General features: G+C 42.4%; 1 protein-coding gene across 1 annotated transcript in view; it reads left to right on the top strand.

The window, feature by feature from the left end:
- The window catches only part of MRPS27 (mitochondrial ribosomal protein S27), a 122,393-nt gene extending 109,148 nt beyond the window's left edge, over positions 1–13,245 (top strand). Inside the window, exons 9-11 of the mRNA XM_030193301.1 lie at positions 3,517–3,659; positions 7,150–7,341; positions 12,726–13,245. Coding sequence (XP_030049161.1) covers positions 3,517–3,659; positions 7,150–7,341; positions 12,726–12,965 — 575 coding nt within the window. The 3' untranslated portion in view covers positions 12,966–13,245. The remainder of the gene's footprint in view (positions 1–3,516; positions 3,660–7,149; positions 7,342–12,725) is intronic.
- The last annotated feature ends 3,118 nt before the right edge of the window (positions 13,246–16,363 follow it).

The following is a 16,363-nucleotide window of genomic DNA, read 5'->3' on the forward strand; positions in this document are numbered from 1 at the left end:
TCTCCTGTTTGTTTTAGAATTTGTGTGTATGCCAAGACTGTATGTTCCAGTAGCCAAAAAATTAATGGACCTTGGATAGATATACATGCAGAGCTATCATAGCCCTTCAGACATATTCAATAGCTTCAACAGACCCACATACTCAAAAAGTGCTGAAGTATAAAAGCAAAGGGCCAGAGTCAGCCTCTATCTTTAAAGCTAGACAAGCATTCTTATGAATGGAAGGAATGAGTGATAGTCTACCAGCAATACATGGAAGGAAAGAATGAATAGAATTGCAGAACAAGAGAAAAAAAATCTAAAAGAATTAGACCAGCAAGCAAGGAAAATAACTGGCTAAAACACAAAATACAGTGGAAAATTTAGAGAGTTATGATACTTGAGAAACGTGGCTACAGAGGGGTGAATTTAAACCTAAAGATGAGAGCTTGATAATTGTAATACAGGATAGTGGACTATGGACAAGATGGTTCACAGCCAACACAGAAAAAGAAACCCAGATAAAATAGTCAAATTTAGATTTTGTAGCATTGAACTGGAAACTGTCGAACATGCCATTGCTGGGTGTGAAGTGCTGATTTTAGAAAAATTGTACATAAGTACATAACCACCGCCATACTGGGAAAGACCAAGGGTCCATGAAGCCCAGCATCCTATCTCCGACAGCGGCCAATCCACGCTTCAAAAACCCGGCAACCCCCCCCCCCCCCCCAAAAAAAAAAAAAAAAGTAAAAAAGGGCCCTGCCATTAGTGCAGGGCCATTTTTCCCACAGCTTGGTAAAAGGACCCCTGAGACACTTCTTAGTAATCTTACCTGGGCCTAGATCTAATGGAAAATAAGTGGGACTTAGCTTGCTAATAGTGACATGCTGATGCTTAGTCGAAGTACCTTTCTTCACTACCTGATCGACTCCATCTTGATGAAATTAATATTCCAGTACAATCAGAAGTGAGATATTTTGATGTTACCTTGAACTTTCAGATGTCCATGAAAGGCCAGTTTAGAGGTGTAATGTTTATAAGCTGTGTAGGTAGTGATTTTGGTTCCTCACTGAGTTTGATTTTATACTGTACTCGAGGCAATAATGATCTTGCCTTTACTGTAATTCTATTATTGTGAATTACCAGGTTCCTCTACTTCAGTTATAAGAAGTTTTAAAGTATTTCCCCTCAGTCTGGTTTCCTTCCTTTGGGAGCTATGGGGTCCTTTTACTAAAGTGCGCCGAAAAATGGCCTGCGCTGATGTAGACGTGTGTATTGGACGCACGCAGGTCCATTTTCCAGCGCACCTGCAAAAAAGGCCTCTCTTTCTTTTGGCCAAAAATGGACATGCGTCAAAATAAAAATTGTCGCACGTCCATTTTGGCCCTGAGACCTTACCACTACCCGTTGACCTAGCGGTAAAGTCTCATGCGTTAACCGGGCGGTAATGGTCTATGCACGTGCAATGCCGATTACCACCCAGTTAGCACTGTGCTGGCGCGCCTAGTGGACACGCGTAAAAAATGAAATTACCACCCAGGCCTCACGGTAGCTGGGCGTTAGTTCAAAATTCTCGTGCGTAGAATGTGCATTCGTGCCTACGCAGCTTAGTAAAAGGGCCCCTATGTCTCCAACTGGGTTACTTTTGCAAGTACCATAACAGTAATGAATTTCGCTCTTAAGGGGTATATGGAATATGATCTCAGTCTCTCAGATTTGCTGCTAACATTCACCATAGTGTTTGCATTTTGCCAAAGAGAGATTCCTTCTGACATTCATAAAATGTAACATGTATAGGCAACCTATCCAGATGAGTTTGGAAATTCAGATGAGTTTAGTCAAGCCTATGGCACCCAAATGATGGGAAATATTTTTTGATCTTTCTGTCATATTTTCTTGGCCTAACGCAGCTTAGTAAAAAGGCCTCTTGGTTACTGTAATGCTTTGATGCTGAGTTTGCCTAAAATGTGGACCCGAAGAGTTCAGTTAGTACAAAATGCAGTTGCATGATTCCTTTTAGGCAAGTCAATATGTGAGAGAATTTCTCTCATTTTGAGGGAACTTCATTGGCTTGCTATACATTAGAGTTAAATTTCTGATCTTGTTGCTAGCTTTTAATGCATTGAAAAATGGTGACCCAGAATATTCAAAGACCAGATTGAAAAGGCGTACCCCACAATGAATGTTAAGATCAAGTCAATATCATTTGCTGGACATTCCTATATGGTTGAATATTACCAAACACAGCGAAGGTGACAAATTGTGCTAAAGCACAATACCAAGGTGTAAAAGCACATTTTAGTTGATTGTGAGAATCAAGACTCCACATGAATCGTGTTTTGGCCATAAGGCCTTCCTCAGGAGTCTGTATGAAACCACTGCAGTCCTGCTGGAAGACAGCGTTATTGTGCTTTTAAAAACCCATGATGATACAAACCAAGCGACATGTGCTTCACATAAAACACCAAAAGAAACAAATGCAACTTGTAGGCTGTAGTTCAAAATCCTTCTCAGCAAACTCCCAGCTATGACTTCATGCTTCTCAGTCTACTTCCAAACAACTCCCTACTTTGCCTGATTACAGGAAATTGTTTGGAAGTAGACTGCGAAGCATGCAGTGATGTTGATGGAAGTTCTTAGTTTGCTAAGAAGAATTTTGAACTACAGCCTGCAAGCTGCATTTCCTCCTTTCAGTTTTTTATGTGAAGCACGTGATGTTTGTTGTGTATTATTGTGGTTTTTTTAAAACACAAGAACGCTATCTTCCAGTAGGACTGCTGTGGTTTCATAGAGACTCTTGAGGAAGGCCTTATGGCCGAAACACGATTCGTGTAGAGTCTTGATTAAAGTCTGCTTTTACACCTTGGTATCATGCTTTAGTGTCATTCATCACCTTCGTTGTGTTTGGTATTCTTCGATTTTGCGGAGGATTGTTCTTCTGTCTTTCTGCCTATATGATGATGGAACAATCTACCCAAGGAATTATTGAAAATAATGGCTTTTTACAGCATAGCAGATTCTGGTTGTGATCATAGTTATAACTCTAGAAGGGGCATGAAATACTTCACAATTATTGTTATGATGACAGTGAATGTTTTTAAGGGGTCTTAAATTATGTGTGTACTAGGAAAAAATGCCCGTTTCTAAGCGGAATGAAACGGGCGCTTAGCAAGGGGCCCCCTCCCTCCGTCCCTCCGAGCTACTTGCCTTGTTCGCTGTGGCGTTTCCGTTTCGGCCCTCGAGTGTCATAGCTCCGCCCTCGACGTCATGACGTTTTGACGTGAGGGTGGTGCAGACACTCCAGGGCACACCGGATATCTCGGGCGCCTCAACGTCCGTGGAGGCTTCAGAACGTTGGGGTTGCCTTTTATATAGAGAAATGTTATTAATACGTTTTATGTATTGTTTTTTTAATAGATGTGATTTTGTGTGAACCATTTAGATTGAACTTTGTAAAGTGGTATCGAAGACTTTTAAGCTCTCATCTCCCTTTGTATTGGTAAACATTAATTTGTATGCAACTCTTGAAAACAGGGAAAGTGGAACTTGGCAAAGGCCTACGAGCAGTTTACCACCAAATGCCACTAATCTGGACCCCAGGATATATAGACAGAGCTTTGAAAGTGATGGAGAAAGTGTCTGCACTATCCAGTGATACAAAGCTGTGCAAGGAAGCAGTAAGTTTGCACAAAATGTTTAGTTTTGAGTGTTAGGTTCCTGTTTGTTTAAAAATACTTGGTATATGATGCTGTTATTTCTCTGTAATTTATCTGTGACATTTGTTCTGGGAAAGAGGTTTTTCTGTGTAGAGCCACCATGGACTGTCCTGTAATACTTTTTTATTTCAGAGCGAGAAGATTCTGGAGCCCTTTTACTAAGCCGTGTAGGCACCTACACGTGCCAGTTCGGAACTACCGCATGGCCCGTGCGAGCCAGTTTTCATTTTGCCGCATGTCCATTTTTGGCCCCAAAATAAAAAAGGCCTTTTTTGCAGGTGCAGGAAAAATGAACCTGCGCACATCCAATACACTCTACACCAGCGCAGGCCACTTTTCGGCGCACCTTAGTAAAAGGACCCCTCAGTGTATATAGATGTGTTGGACAGTACTACATAGGTGTGTCTAGAGCAGGGTTGTTCAACCTCGGACCTTGAGGGCCACAATCCAGTCAGGTTTTCAGGATTTCCCCAATGAATATGCATGAGATCTATTTGCATGAACTGCCTCCATTGTATGCAAATAAATCTCTTGCCTACTCATTGGGGAAATCCTGAAAACCTGACCTGTCGAGGGCTGGGGTTGAACACCTCTGGTTTAGAGTATTTCAACAACTTCTGTTTCGTGTATAGTGTAGCAAAGTTTGTCCAAACCGTGGGAGATCATGAGGGAAGAAGCTCTTTCAGAGAACTAATATTAAAACTTTAGGTAACTTTATCCTATATAATAATTCTCACCTCCAACGATCTGTGCTTGGGACCGTGGATCCCTGGAGGTGGTCTGCTAGGCAGACACGCACTGACGTCATGACAGCTGATTCCAAGGCAAGGGGAGGAGTAGGGAAACACGCGCAGCATGTTTCCCTACTCCTCCTCCTGCCTCAGAATCATCTGTCACCCCCCCGCGCTACGGCCCCCTCGACTCCCCCCTTCCGCGAACCTGTCGACCCCCCCCCCCCCCCCGGCCCGCCGAAAACCGCCCTCCGCCGTCATTGTGGACTACCTGTGCTGACGGGGGACCTAAACCCCCGACAGCCGAAGTGCTGTTGTGCCCTTCGCGTTGCTTCCTCAATCATCTTCTCTGCAAGTTTCTCTGTATGCGTCTGACTATTTTCCGGCACAACGGAAATGGCGCACGCTCGAGGCGGAACTACTACCAGCAGCCACGTTGGGCTGGCGGTAGTTCCGGGTTGCCACGCAGCAACCCTTTCGGAAAAAGGCCCCTAAATGAGGATTGAGTATTGCAATACGTAATATGGAAACAAATACTAGAGGCAAAAAGGTGACAATTTAGAGTCATCCATATATAATGACAATTAGAATGGAACTGAGAAATTGAATAATTGTACAATTAGGGGTTTAAATTAATTATGATCATCCGTGAGAAATTGCTTAAACAGAAAGGCTTTAAAGTATTTCCGCAATATCAATTAATTAGGTTCCCATCTGATGAGATCAGATGATGTTACAGAGGTAAGGGAATCCTGACATGTAGATCACGTTTTTGCAACTGGGATAGTGGAGGGTTAGATAATGTCTTGAACCAGGTGCCAGTGTTCCATCTATGTGTTATTCTCTAACAATGGTGCCTAAATGTGTTATTGTGTACTTCGATGACGGGCATATGCATCGGCAGAGTCTGGGTGGAGCATGCACAGGGCATACAGTTACCCATGTAAATTATAGAATACTATAATATATGCACATTTTATTAGCAAGCTGGGCATGGGCTGATATAAGTGATCACTAAATTATACACATGTTTTGGCATTGCTATGCTAGTATTCTGTAAGACAGGATGGATACCTACTTCCCTTTATAACATAGGTTCCAATTGGTGCCTTCTCCGCTCCCTTTTATGAAAATGCCTTCCACATGCATAACTGTTATTGTGTGCTTGGACTGGGATCTAAAAAAGTTTAGCAAAGTGGCTGGTCCATTACCCCTTTGCATGAAAGTCCTCACTTTCAAATAGTAATTGTTTGGGAAAATGTTGTCTTTATGAGTTTTCTTTGCATAAATGAGTTCTCCATCCTTGTGTCTTGTGGTTCATTAAACCATTGGAATCCCTTGATAAAGTAAATGCTTTTATAATATACAGCTGGTTGCACTTTGTTTACCCAAGAGTATATAATGAAAAGTAAACAGAAATAATTATTGCTGTCCATACTAATATGATTGGGCTTTCTGCATAACACTGGAGCACTTTCTGCACGTTGTCAAGGACATTTTAGAGGCACAGAAAATAGAAGCAGGAATATTGACTGCCAGGTCACCAGCAATTCCACAGGAAATATTTAGAAGAAAAATTCTGGCAATTTTAAATTAGATGACAAGACGAACTCCAGGCGGCATTGTAGCAATGCAAGAGAAATTCCTAAGGGAAAGTTTCCTTTTTATTTTCTAGTCAATTTGGTGCATGTGAATTTAGTGTTTATGATGGTGTTCCTGCTGGTTTGCTAAAAGCAATGTAATAAAATGTACCTTGGTATATTTTGTTCCAGCGTTTCATGAATTTTTAATATTACCCTCTCATCTTCAGAGATTGAACCCTACAGTACAGGACAGAAGCCCATTAACAAGGGGAACATAGAGAAGCTCGTACTACCGCTGTGCAGGAGGTTCCTATTCTGGGGTTAAATGAAGCACTTCAGTTTCAAGTTCTGCCAGTTTGGCATTTTTCATGAGCACTGTATTAGTTTCATGAATTTTTAATGTTTCTAGGATAATTTAAAACATTTTAATGATGCATAAAATTTGACATTGCAAAAGAAAATTCATCAAGGTAGGCAAGATTTTCTGTTGTACCTACATGCTTGTTTTGGACAATGGGATGCCCTGAGCTGGCAATGAAGTAGTGTTGCTTTCATACTGAAAACAAACCTAGGCTTGTACAGGTCATGACTCTATTTTTAATGTAGAGATATTGGAGGCTGCCATTTTTGAGGCGTGGCTAGTGCTGGGCAGACTTCTACGGTCAGTGCCCTGAAAATGGCAGATACAAATCAAGGTAAGGTATACACAAAAAGTAGCACATATGAGTTTATCTTGTTGGGCAGACTGGATGGACCGTGCAGGTCTTTTTCTGCCGTCATCTACTATGTTACTATGACAGGCTGACTGGTACTGTCATGAACCTGATGATTTTTCTGACTGGAAAATGTAAACCAGTAATTGGATAACAATAAAATGGGGACAGCCAGTCATTGCAACTGAGGTAGATAACCAGCATAAATATTATCTGCAGGAAATGATAATTCAGTTCTAACTTTCTTCCAAAACTTTTAAATAATTCATATTTCGAATCAGTCAACTCTGGCAAACCTGCATATTTTATTTATTTGGCAAACTACTTTTTTTTTTCGCCCAAACCCCCATACAAGTGTGTAGTGTTTTATAAATAAACTGTAAGTTGTAGTAAGTGGGCATGACAGTCTATTGCTGTACTTCAGCTTGAAATTCTAGAGACCGTGTTGGATGCTGCATCTTCTCAACATGCTAAGCAAGAGCCACCTGGAGAGGCTTCTGAGGAAAAGCAGAAATCACCTGAAGAGAGTTCTGAGAAAAATCAGTTTCCAGAAATTTTTTATGAAGATGAAGATACAGAGCTCCCTCGACTTCCTGAGTATCTTACCAGGTTTAAAGTAAGGTTATTGGTGATATTCTAACAAATATTCAGTAAAGTTTCTGTTACGCTGGCAGTGTTTCGAAGAGCATCATTAACATTGGCTCTTACTTTAAAACTGCCTTCAAATTCAATTTATGTTTTCTCAGACAGGAAATCAATTTGATGGGAGCAAATGCTTAGGGCCACATGTTTTCCATTTGCTGAGATTTTACCTCCACTTTTTTATGCATTTACTGATAAATCAAAATATTATTAGCCAAAGTGGTGTATCATTAAAGCTCCATTGCCTGGCCTTGTGCTGGTTCTCGCTGGTTAAAAAAATGAGCACTTTGTGATATTGTCCAGGATTCATGGCTGTCATAGCTAGAGACATTTTCCTGAAGTGCAGGAGGCATATTGCCTGAGCTCTGAAAATGAGGTTGGCTGTGTGTCGACTCCATAGGAAGTTACCATCTCTCTGCTTTTTGGAATAGTGTGAGAGCTCTTATATTATGAAACCATTATTTATCTTTTTCCAAGATCATGAGTAATGATTTATATACCTGTATTTTGAGAGAACTTTTATTTGCTTACATTTTTTTTTCCAGAAAGAAATTGATGCAGGAAGTACTCTCACCTTGTTTTCTCCAGATTTGATATACCACAAATCATAATTACAGTCTAAGCGGTATACCATCATCAAATCCATAAATAGCTGTCCCTAATTGTTTTGTTTCCTGATTTCTTTCTTGGCTAAGCTCTCTGATATGTAGCAGAAATTTGAGTGACACTTTCTGGGGCCTCCATTGAAGTAAAGCTTATGGGTAAAACAAAGCACTGCCCAGCAGCTGTTTTGTTTCTGACAGTTGAAGCAGATGAATTGCTGCCTGCTAGCTTTCATTACATAGCTCTTACCCAGGGTTCCCTGATACGTATTTTATGAAAAGAAATTTTATTTGTAATCCATTTAGAAGAAATCCTAGCGGAAAGTAATGCTCGTTGCCAGTGAACAAGGGAAGACGTACTTGTTATTCAGAATGATTTAATGGGACAAGAGAGGCTCCTGCCTGGCTAAATCACAATGAGTGGGCCATCCATGGATTTTCAGTGGCATTTAACTGGTGTGACCACTGTGGCATGTGTCATGGAGAAGCCAGGATATTTAAAGCCTGTGCGCACATAGCTAACCAGGCATGTAGGACTGCACAAAAGGCTGTCCTAACTTTGACCGGTTAGCCCTGTGACAGTATAGCCATATTCTCATAACTTCTGGGCATTGCCAAAGACCCAGATATTTGGTGCCAGTGCCTGGATAGGTTGTGGCACTGAGCATCTGGCTCTTAAATTAGCCAGCAGTGGCAGTCAGTGTATAAAGAAACACTGATGGTTGCCAGCTGAATATTGACCTGTTAATCTTTTTACCTCCCTGAAGTGACTGTACAAATTCAAGCTAATGTTGTTTTCCTCAATAAGCGCTGCAACCAAGGCGCGAGTAGAAAAAAGGGGATGGAATTTGATATACTGCCTTTCCATATTTACAGTCAAAGTGGTTTATATATTATATACAGGTACTTATTTTGTACCTGAGACAATGGAGGGTTAAGTGACTTGCCCAGAGTCACAAGGAGTTGCAGTGGGAATTGAACTCAGTTCCCCTGCACTAACCATTAGCTACTGCTCCTCCTAAAATGTTCAGCCTTTTCCTTCTTTAAAATCCCTTAATAGCAACTGATGTTGGTTTCCTATAGCACAGATACATTTTTGTGAGCATGAAAAGTGGTTTGCAGTCACTATGTTCAAGAGAAATCCTAAAGGGGTTCACAGATGCTTATCTGTATTCTGTAAAACTCTTGTTTCTACAAATACAGTGAAGATTTTCCAATTTAATACTTTTAACAAAAGAAGGCAACCAGTAGCATCTTCCAGCCACAAGATGAAGAGTAAACAGTATACTTTTACACAGAAATACAGAATATTACAACAGATAAGAATCATCTAGTCTGCCCAATTTGATTCCTTTTTCCTTTATTTTTTTTAATATAATCTCCACAGTAACCTAATAGAAAAGCTAAATGATTTAATACAGTTTTTCTCCAGATGGTTCTGGCATATCTTGAACTGCTTGGGTTTTCAGGATATCTACAATGAATATGCATGAGAGAGGTTTGCATGCACTGCCTCCATGGCATTTAAATTATCATCTGAATATTCATTATTTTTATTTATTTATTTGTTGCATTTGTATCCCACATTTCCCCACCTCTTTGCAGGCTCAATGTGGCTTACAATACATCATGAATAGTGGAAATAAGAAGAGAATAGACACTTGGTATTACAGAAGGATTTTGGGTTACATGATAATGATAAAGCATAATAGTGATATAACAAGAAAACATAAGACAGTTCTGGATACATGTGGGAGATTTCACATGTGTTGATCTTTGTGATATGTCTTGTTGAAGAGATGGGTCTTCAGTAGTTTGCGGAAGCTGGTTAGTTCATAGATCGTTTTTAGGTTACGCGGCAGCACGTTCCAGAATTATGTGCGCATATAGGAAAAGGTTGATGCTTGCGTTAGTTTGTATTTTAGACCTTTACAGTTGGGGAAATGAAGATTAAGGAATGTGCGAGATGATTTTTTATGGATTTCCTGAAAACTAACCCAGGACAGTTGTAGGGGTTAACTATTATTATAGCTTTTATCAAGCATTTTACCACAAACTAAAAGGGCACAATCAAGGAGCATTACTACCAAATGTGAAACATAGTCCCTATCTCCCCACCCACTCTCCAGCAGGAATTAGAACACCCTGGATAAGTCCTCATTATTATTTGATGTATTATAATCATTTATCTTACTTTCTGTATTAGCTAAAGCATTTCTAGGTAGAAAAAATGTAGCACACATGGCCATGCAGTAAGAGAACTTTTACTACATGGCCATGCGATGGGGAGCCCTTACCACCACCCAATGGGGTGGCAAAAAGGGCTCCTGCACTAACCGGGCAGCGCACGGTGATTCCCGATTACCTCTACATAAGCCATTTCCGGGGGGTTTTCTTTTTCCCCCCAGAAATGGCATGCGCTCGGGGCAGGACTACTGCTGGTGGTAGTCCTGGAAGAATGAGCGGTAAGCCTAAGTTGGGCTTACTGTCACCCCGTTAAAGGGCCCCCTCAGTACACTATTGGAACCTTTCACTCATGTTATTGATCTCTCTTCTCAGTCAGGTATTTCCCAGGGGTACTGAAAGAGGCTGTTGTTTATTCTTGATTAAAGAAACCAATTTTGGGTTTATTGGGGTAATGTCCCCAGATAGATAAACTTTGCTTGTACCATGATAAAAATGAACCTCACTCCTACAGTGGTGGAAATAAGTATTTGATCCCTTGCTGATTTTGTAAGTTTGCCCACTGACAAAGACATGAGCAGCCCATAATTGAAGGGTAGGTTATTGGTAACAGTGAGAGATAGCACATCACAAATTAAATCCGGAAAATCACATTGTGGAAAGTATATGAATTTATTTGCATTCTGCAGAGGGAAATAAGTATTTGATCCCCCACCAACCAGTAAGAGATCTGGCCCCTACAGACCAGGTAGATGCTCCAAATCAACTCGTTACCTGCATGACAGACAGCTGTCGGCAATGGTCTCCTGTATGAAAGACACCTGTCCACAGACTCAGTGAATCAGTCAGACTCTAACCTCTACAAAATGGCCAAGAGCAAGGAGCTGTCTAAGGATGTCAGGGACAAGATCATACACCTGCACAAGGCTGGAATGGGCTACAAAACCATCAGTAAGACGCTGGGCGAGAAGGAGACAACTGTTGGTGCCATAGTAAGAAAATGGAAGAAGTACAAAATGACTGTCAATCGACAAAGATCTGGGGCTCCACGCAAAATCTCACCTCGTGGGGTATCCTTGATCATGAGGAAGGTTAGAAATCAGCCTACAACTACAAGGGGGGAACTTGTCAATGATCTCAAGGCAGCTGGGACCACTGTCACCACGAAAACCATTGGTAACACATTACGACATAACGGATTGCAATCCTGCAGTGCCCGCAAGGTCCCCCTGCTCCGGAAGGCACATGTGACGGCCCGTCTGAAGTTTGCCAGTGAACAACTGGATGATGCCGAGAGTGATTGGGAGAAGGTGCTGTGGTCAGATGAGACAAAAATTGAGCTCTTTGGCATGAACTCAACTCGCCGTGTTTGGAGGAAGAGAAATGCTGCCTATGACCCAAAGAACACCGTCCCCACTGTCAAGCATGGAGGTGGAAATGTTATGTTTTGGGGGTGTTTCTCTGCTAAGGGCACAGGACTACTTCACCGCATCAATGGGAGAATGGATGGGGCCATGTACCGTACAATTCTGAGTGACAACCTCCTTCCCTCCGCCAGGGCCTTAAACATGGGTCGTGGCTGGGTCTTCCAGCACGACAATGACCCAAAACATACAGCCAAGGCAACAAAGGAGTGGCTCAGGAAGAAGCACATTAGGGTCATGGAGTGGCCTAGCCAGTCACCAGACCTTAATCCCATTGAAAACTTATGGAGGGAGCTGAAGCTGCGAGTTGCCAAGCGACAGCCCAGAACTCTTAATGATTTAGAGATGATCTGCAAAGAGGAGTGGACCAAAATTCCTCCTGACATGTGTGCAAACCTCATCATCAACTACAGAAGACGTCTGACCGCTGTGCTTGCCAACAAGGGTTTTGCCACCAAGTATTAGGTCTTGTTTGCCAGAGGGATTAAATACTTATTTCCCTCTGCAGAATGCAAATAAATTCATATACTTTCCACAATGTGATTTTCCGGATTTAATTTGTGATGTGCTATCTCTCACTGTTACCAATAACCTACCCTTCAATTATGGGCTGCTCATGTCTTTGTCAGTGGGCAAACTTACAAAATCAGCAAGGGATCAAATACTTATTTCCACCACTGTATGTCTACATCTATGTGTTCTTATATTCCACTGTATCCTCTAGAGTTCCAAGTGGATTACAAATCAAGAAGCCAGAACATTTCTGGGAAGTTAAAATAAAGTCTAATCTAATAAATATAATTTAAACAAATAAGCTTTCAACATTTTATAAAATGTAAGGTATGCATTGGGCCGGCGGTAGTCCCGGAAGAGCAAGAGTTAAGCCTGCTTTGGGCTTGCCGCCGTTCTGTAAAAGAGAGCCCCTTAGTGATTTAAATGGCCTGATAGTATCCATACAAGTTTTATATATATACTGATAGTCAAGTTATACATTCATGACCTCAGGTTAATGTACAATTCGTTTTCATCACCAGCCCAGTAGATAGTTTGTACACTTAATTTTACCCAGGGTTATAGTTAGATGGTATTTCAGCTTAATCATGATTTGTCCATATTCAAGTATAATATTTTTGTTCTTTCTTTGCCAGGAGTTATATTCAAAGTTGCATTCGCTTGACAAGGTTGAGTCTGAAAGTCTGCTGACTCTGACCACCCATCTTGTTAAGGAAAAGCTGGCAGCCTCAGAAGTGGAAGACATCGCAAAATATGAGCAAGATCTCAAGGATTGGGAACAGGAGCGAGCAAGTCTGATTGTGAGAGAAAAAGAGATGAGAGAAAAAGCTAAACAGGAGCTTGAAAGCAGGCAGGCAGCAAAAGCCGCATTGTGACATTGTACCACCAATTCTTGTCATCATAAACATTTTGGACACACACTTTTGCTGCAGAACCATTAAAACTGATGTGCACTGCAGTTCAATTGTTCTTTGCAATGTAGCTTACTTGTTTAGTTTTTTCTTTACCTACATTATGTGGAACCAACATATTTAATACTAATGAGATTCTTTTTCAAAAAAAAGAGAAACGCGTAAATAAAAGGGAAAAAAAAGTTTTATCTATGGTGTTCCAGTGTTGATTCTTCTGTTATTTTTCAGTTGGTTTCATGCTGGCTCAGGGCTTGCAGATGGGATTCGGGTTTGATTCCCGGCTCAGTTCTACTTTCCAAGCCACTGGGGTGCTGGGGTACTGAGTAGGGGGGGGGGGAGGGAGGGTTATAGTCATTAAGCAATAGTGAAACCTAATGGCTGGATTTAGGGGGCCATTGTTGCAGGGTTCTGGAGGATGGCTTCCTGGTACATGACCCTTGGCTGAGGATAGTTTCTGTAATAATTGAATTAAAGTAGGTTGGAATATTTTAATAAGCTATTTGTTTTTAGTATTGTAAACTGCTTTGTTATTGAGTTGAAAGTCAGTATAAGAAGTACAGCTTATGGTGCTAGATCCCTGCTTTGGAAGCCTCAGAGGAGCAAGAGGATACTGTCTGCTTAAACAAAAAGAAATGTTAGACAAGCTTACATTTAACTGTAAGGTGTAAGCTTATTGTCCTCACCTTGGGACTGATTTTTCCTTTACTGTTTCCAAAGTCTTCTAAAAAAACAAAAACAGTAATTGTTCATTGTAGTTTACGGTGTTTAAATTTCAAAACAAAAATATTAGCCTTTTTTGCTCAGTTTTGCTGATGATACAAAATAGGGGTGGGCAACAATTAAAATTTTAAATTGCAATTAATCACACGCTTAAAATTTTTAAACATGTGATTAGAATAGCATGCATTTTGGGCCATAAAGTGTAATTCCAACAAAATGTAATACTGAAACTGAAGTAAAAATCAATATAGTACTGTAACATAAACTTTGAAAACTGTCATATGCCTTTTATGAATTCTATTCGTGGTTCGACCAGTTATTCAAACATAACAGCTTGTTAGCATTTTCTAGGACTGTCCTGCTTTTAAAATCCTTTTCACGGTTCAACCAGTTATAGCTTGTTAGCATTTTCTGGAGTAAGGGCTGCCCTGCTGAATATTTCCAGCATTGTTGTCTCACACATCCATTAGAGAGACTCCTGGTGCAGGCCTTTGACTGAAACACAGGCCCTTGTTGAGTCAGTGGATACAATAAAGAATTGGACGTTACAGTGTTGTCTATGTTTTTGGTACCTTTGCTCTAAGTAAAATCCTGCGCATGTTGACCCAGACATCTTTTGTGAACAGATGCTCAGCATGGCTGATTAAAATCCTGCACATAGTTGCAATTTTCAAACGTTGACCCAAACATCCTTTTGGAAAGGGAACACATGCACAGCATGGCTCAGATTATCCAGCAACATGTTCTTTGACTTTTTTGGCTTTTTTAACGTTGACTTCTCTGTTTTTATAACACTCGTTACCACCATCCTCAAGTCTAGAAAGTTTAATATTTGATGGGAGGGAGGATAGTGACTGGGGCTGTACTGGGAGAGATGGAGGGAAATGGGGTGAGGACGGTATGGCTGTAACTGTGCTGGGAGAGTTGGGGGGGGGGGTGGGGAGAGAAATGCCAGGACCTTCAGGAAAAGGCTTTTTGGTTACAGTTCAGGCATAAGTGGTGTACTGTAAGCAGGTCCCTGTACTGTGCAAAATATAACCATAGTCAGAGCTGCCAAGTTACCCATTCTAGGAGGGAGACGTTTTGGCCAGTCCTGATTTTAAACTTACATCCCCAAACCAAAACAGTGTAGTATTTGTAGTTCATGTTTTTATCTACTGAAATCAGTGCTGCAGGTTCCATAGTGCACCTGGATGAGGTTGGCAGAAATCCAGGACTGGAAAAAAGTCCCCCTGTTGGAATGGGTAACTTGGCGGCTCTGTTCAATCCTGAGAAACTGGTTCTTACCCAGCTGGCTGCGTCCCCATATCTTCTGCCAGCAGTGATCTGAACTAAATCCTCTGGCAGCCGCAGTACCTCCAGATCCTTTTCTGGCCAGTCCGTTCTGAGCCGGATCCTGCTGCTGTGTCCCTGGATCCTCTGCTGCCTCGGCCAGGCCCAGGAATGTCGGGGGGGGGGGGGGGGGGGGGGGGGCAGCAAAGAATCGGGGGATGTGGCCCGCAGCAGGATCTGACTAGGATCAAAGCCAACAGACGATCTGGGGATGCAGGTGGCTGGATAAAAGCTAGATCTTTCAGGTTATCCAGATATCACTTCTATCAACCACTTCTCACTCTTTCACAACACGTACCCATAGTTTTTCTCCTTCCCTACACTAAGCCCTCCCATTCCCTATAGTCCCTCCTTCCTCAGCCTTCTCCCTACTCAACCCTCTTTTTCTCCCCCCCCCCCCCCCAGCATCTATGCCCAGCATTTCTCCATCTTCCTGTGCCCTCCTCTATATCCCCTCTACTTATCCAGCATAATTCCTCCCCAGCCCCCTCACTTTCTGCCCTTTATCCCCAGGCCCACTCAACTCCCAGGCCCAAAGAAGTCTCTCAGTTGAATTCCTCTTACCTTGCAGTCACAGTGTACTCTCTGTCAATGGCTAGCAGTGGCTTATACTGGTGTCACGGGGGGCCCTCTAGCCAGCTTGCTTCCATCCTAGCCCTCCTCATGTGGGCTGTGGAGTGCTGTGTCACCGGGGGGGGGGGGGGGTGCAGCAGCAGTCTCGGAAAAGGGTCCGGGCTCTGGCTGTGCTGCTGGAGTTTCAGGCTTGCTTCCTTCCCAGTCCAGCCCTCGTGCCATGCTCAAGACAGGGGGGGAGGGGACATGCATGCACACTTTGTCTCTCAGCAGGATCCAAGATGTCCTCCTGAATCCTGTCCTCTCTGGGGTGGACTCAGAGCCTCTGGGTTTCATTTGTTTGCTTCCTTTAGCAGTGCTGGTGCTCATCCGTGCTCTTTGTTGTTTTGGGGGTGCCTGCACAGCAGAGTATGTAGCAGCTCAGAGAAAGCTCCTTAGAGCTGAACTGGCAGTGGCTGTGTTGGAACCTGCAGCTTTCCTTGCTGCCCTGAAACCTCCCAGGCCTGGTTTGTCATGGGGGAGGAGAGGAGGGTGGGAGTGGGGGGCAGAGGCAGCTTCCGCTTCGAAGTGCAGGCCGGTCATTGTAAGAGCGCTCAGTTTGCTGCACAGATGACCCTCTCTGCCGGTCTGCCCGCATGAGGCAGCATGCTGACGTCAATCACATACCTCTTCATTGCTGTTGCATGCGTGCTATTGGGCCTGCGAGGTGGGGGGATTCTTCTTCACTGGAGCCACTC

Source organism: Microcaecilia unicolor, chromosome 2 (assembly GCF_901765095.1).
Source record: "Microcaecilia unicolor chromosome 2, aMicUni1.1, whole genome shotgun sequence".
In the NCBI taxonomy this organism is placed as follows: Eukaryota; Metazoa; Chordata; class Amphibia; order Gymnophiona; family Siphonopidae; genus Microcaecilia; species Microcaecilia unicolor.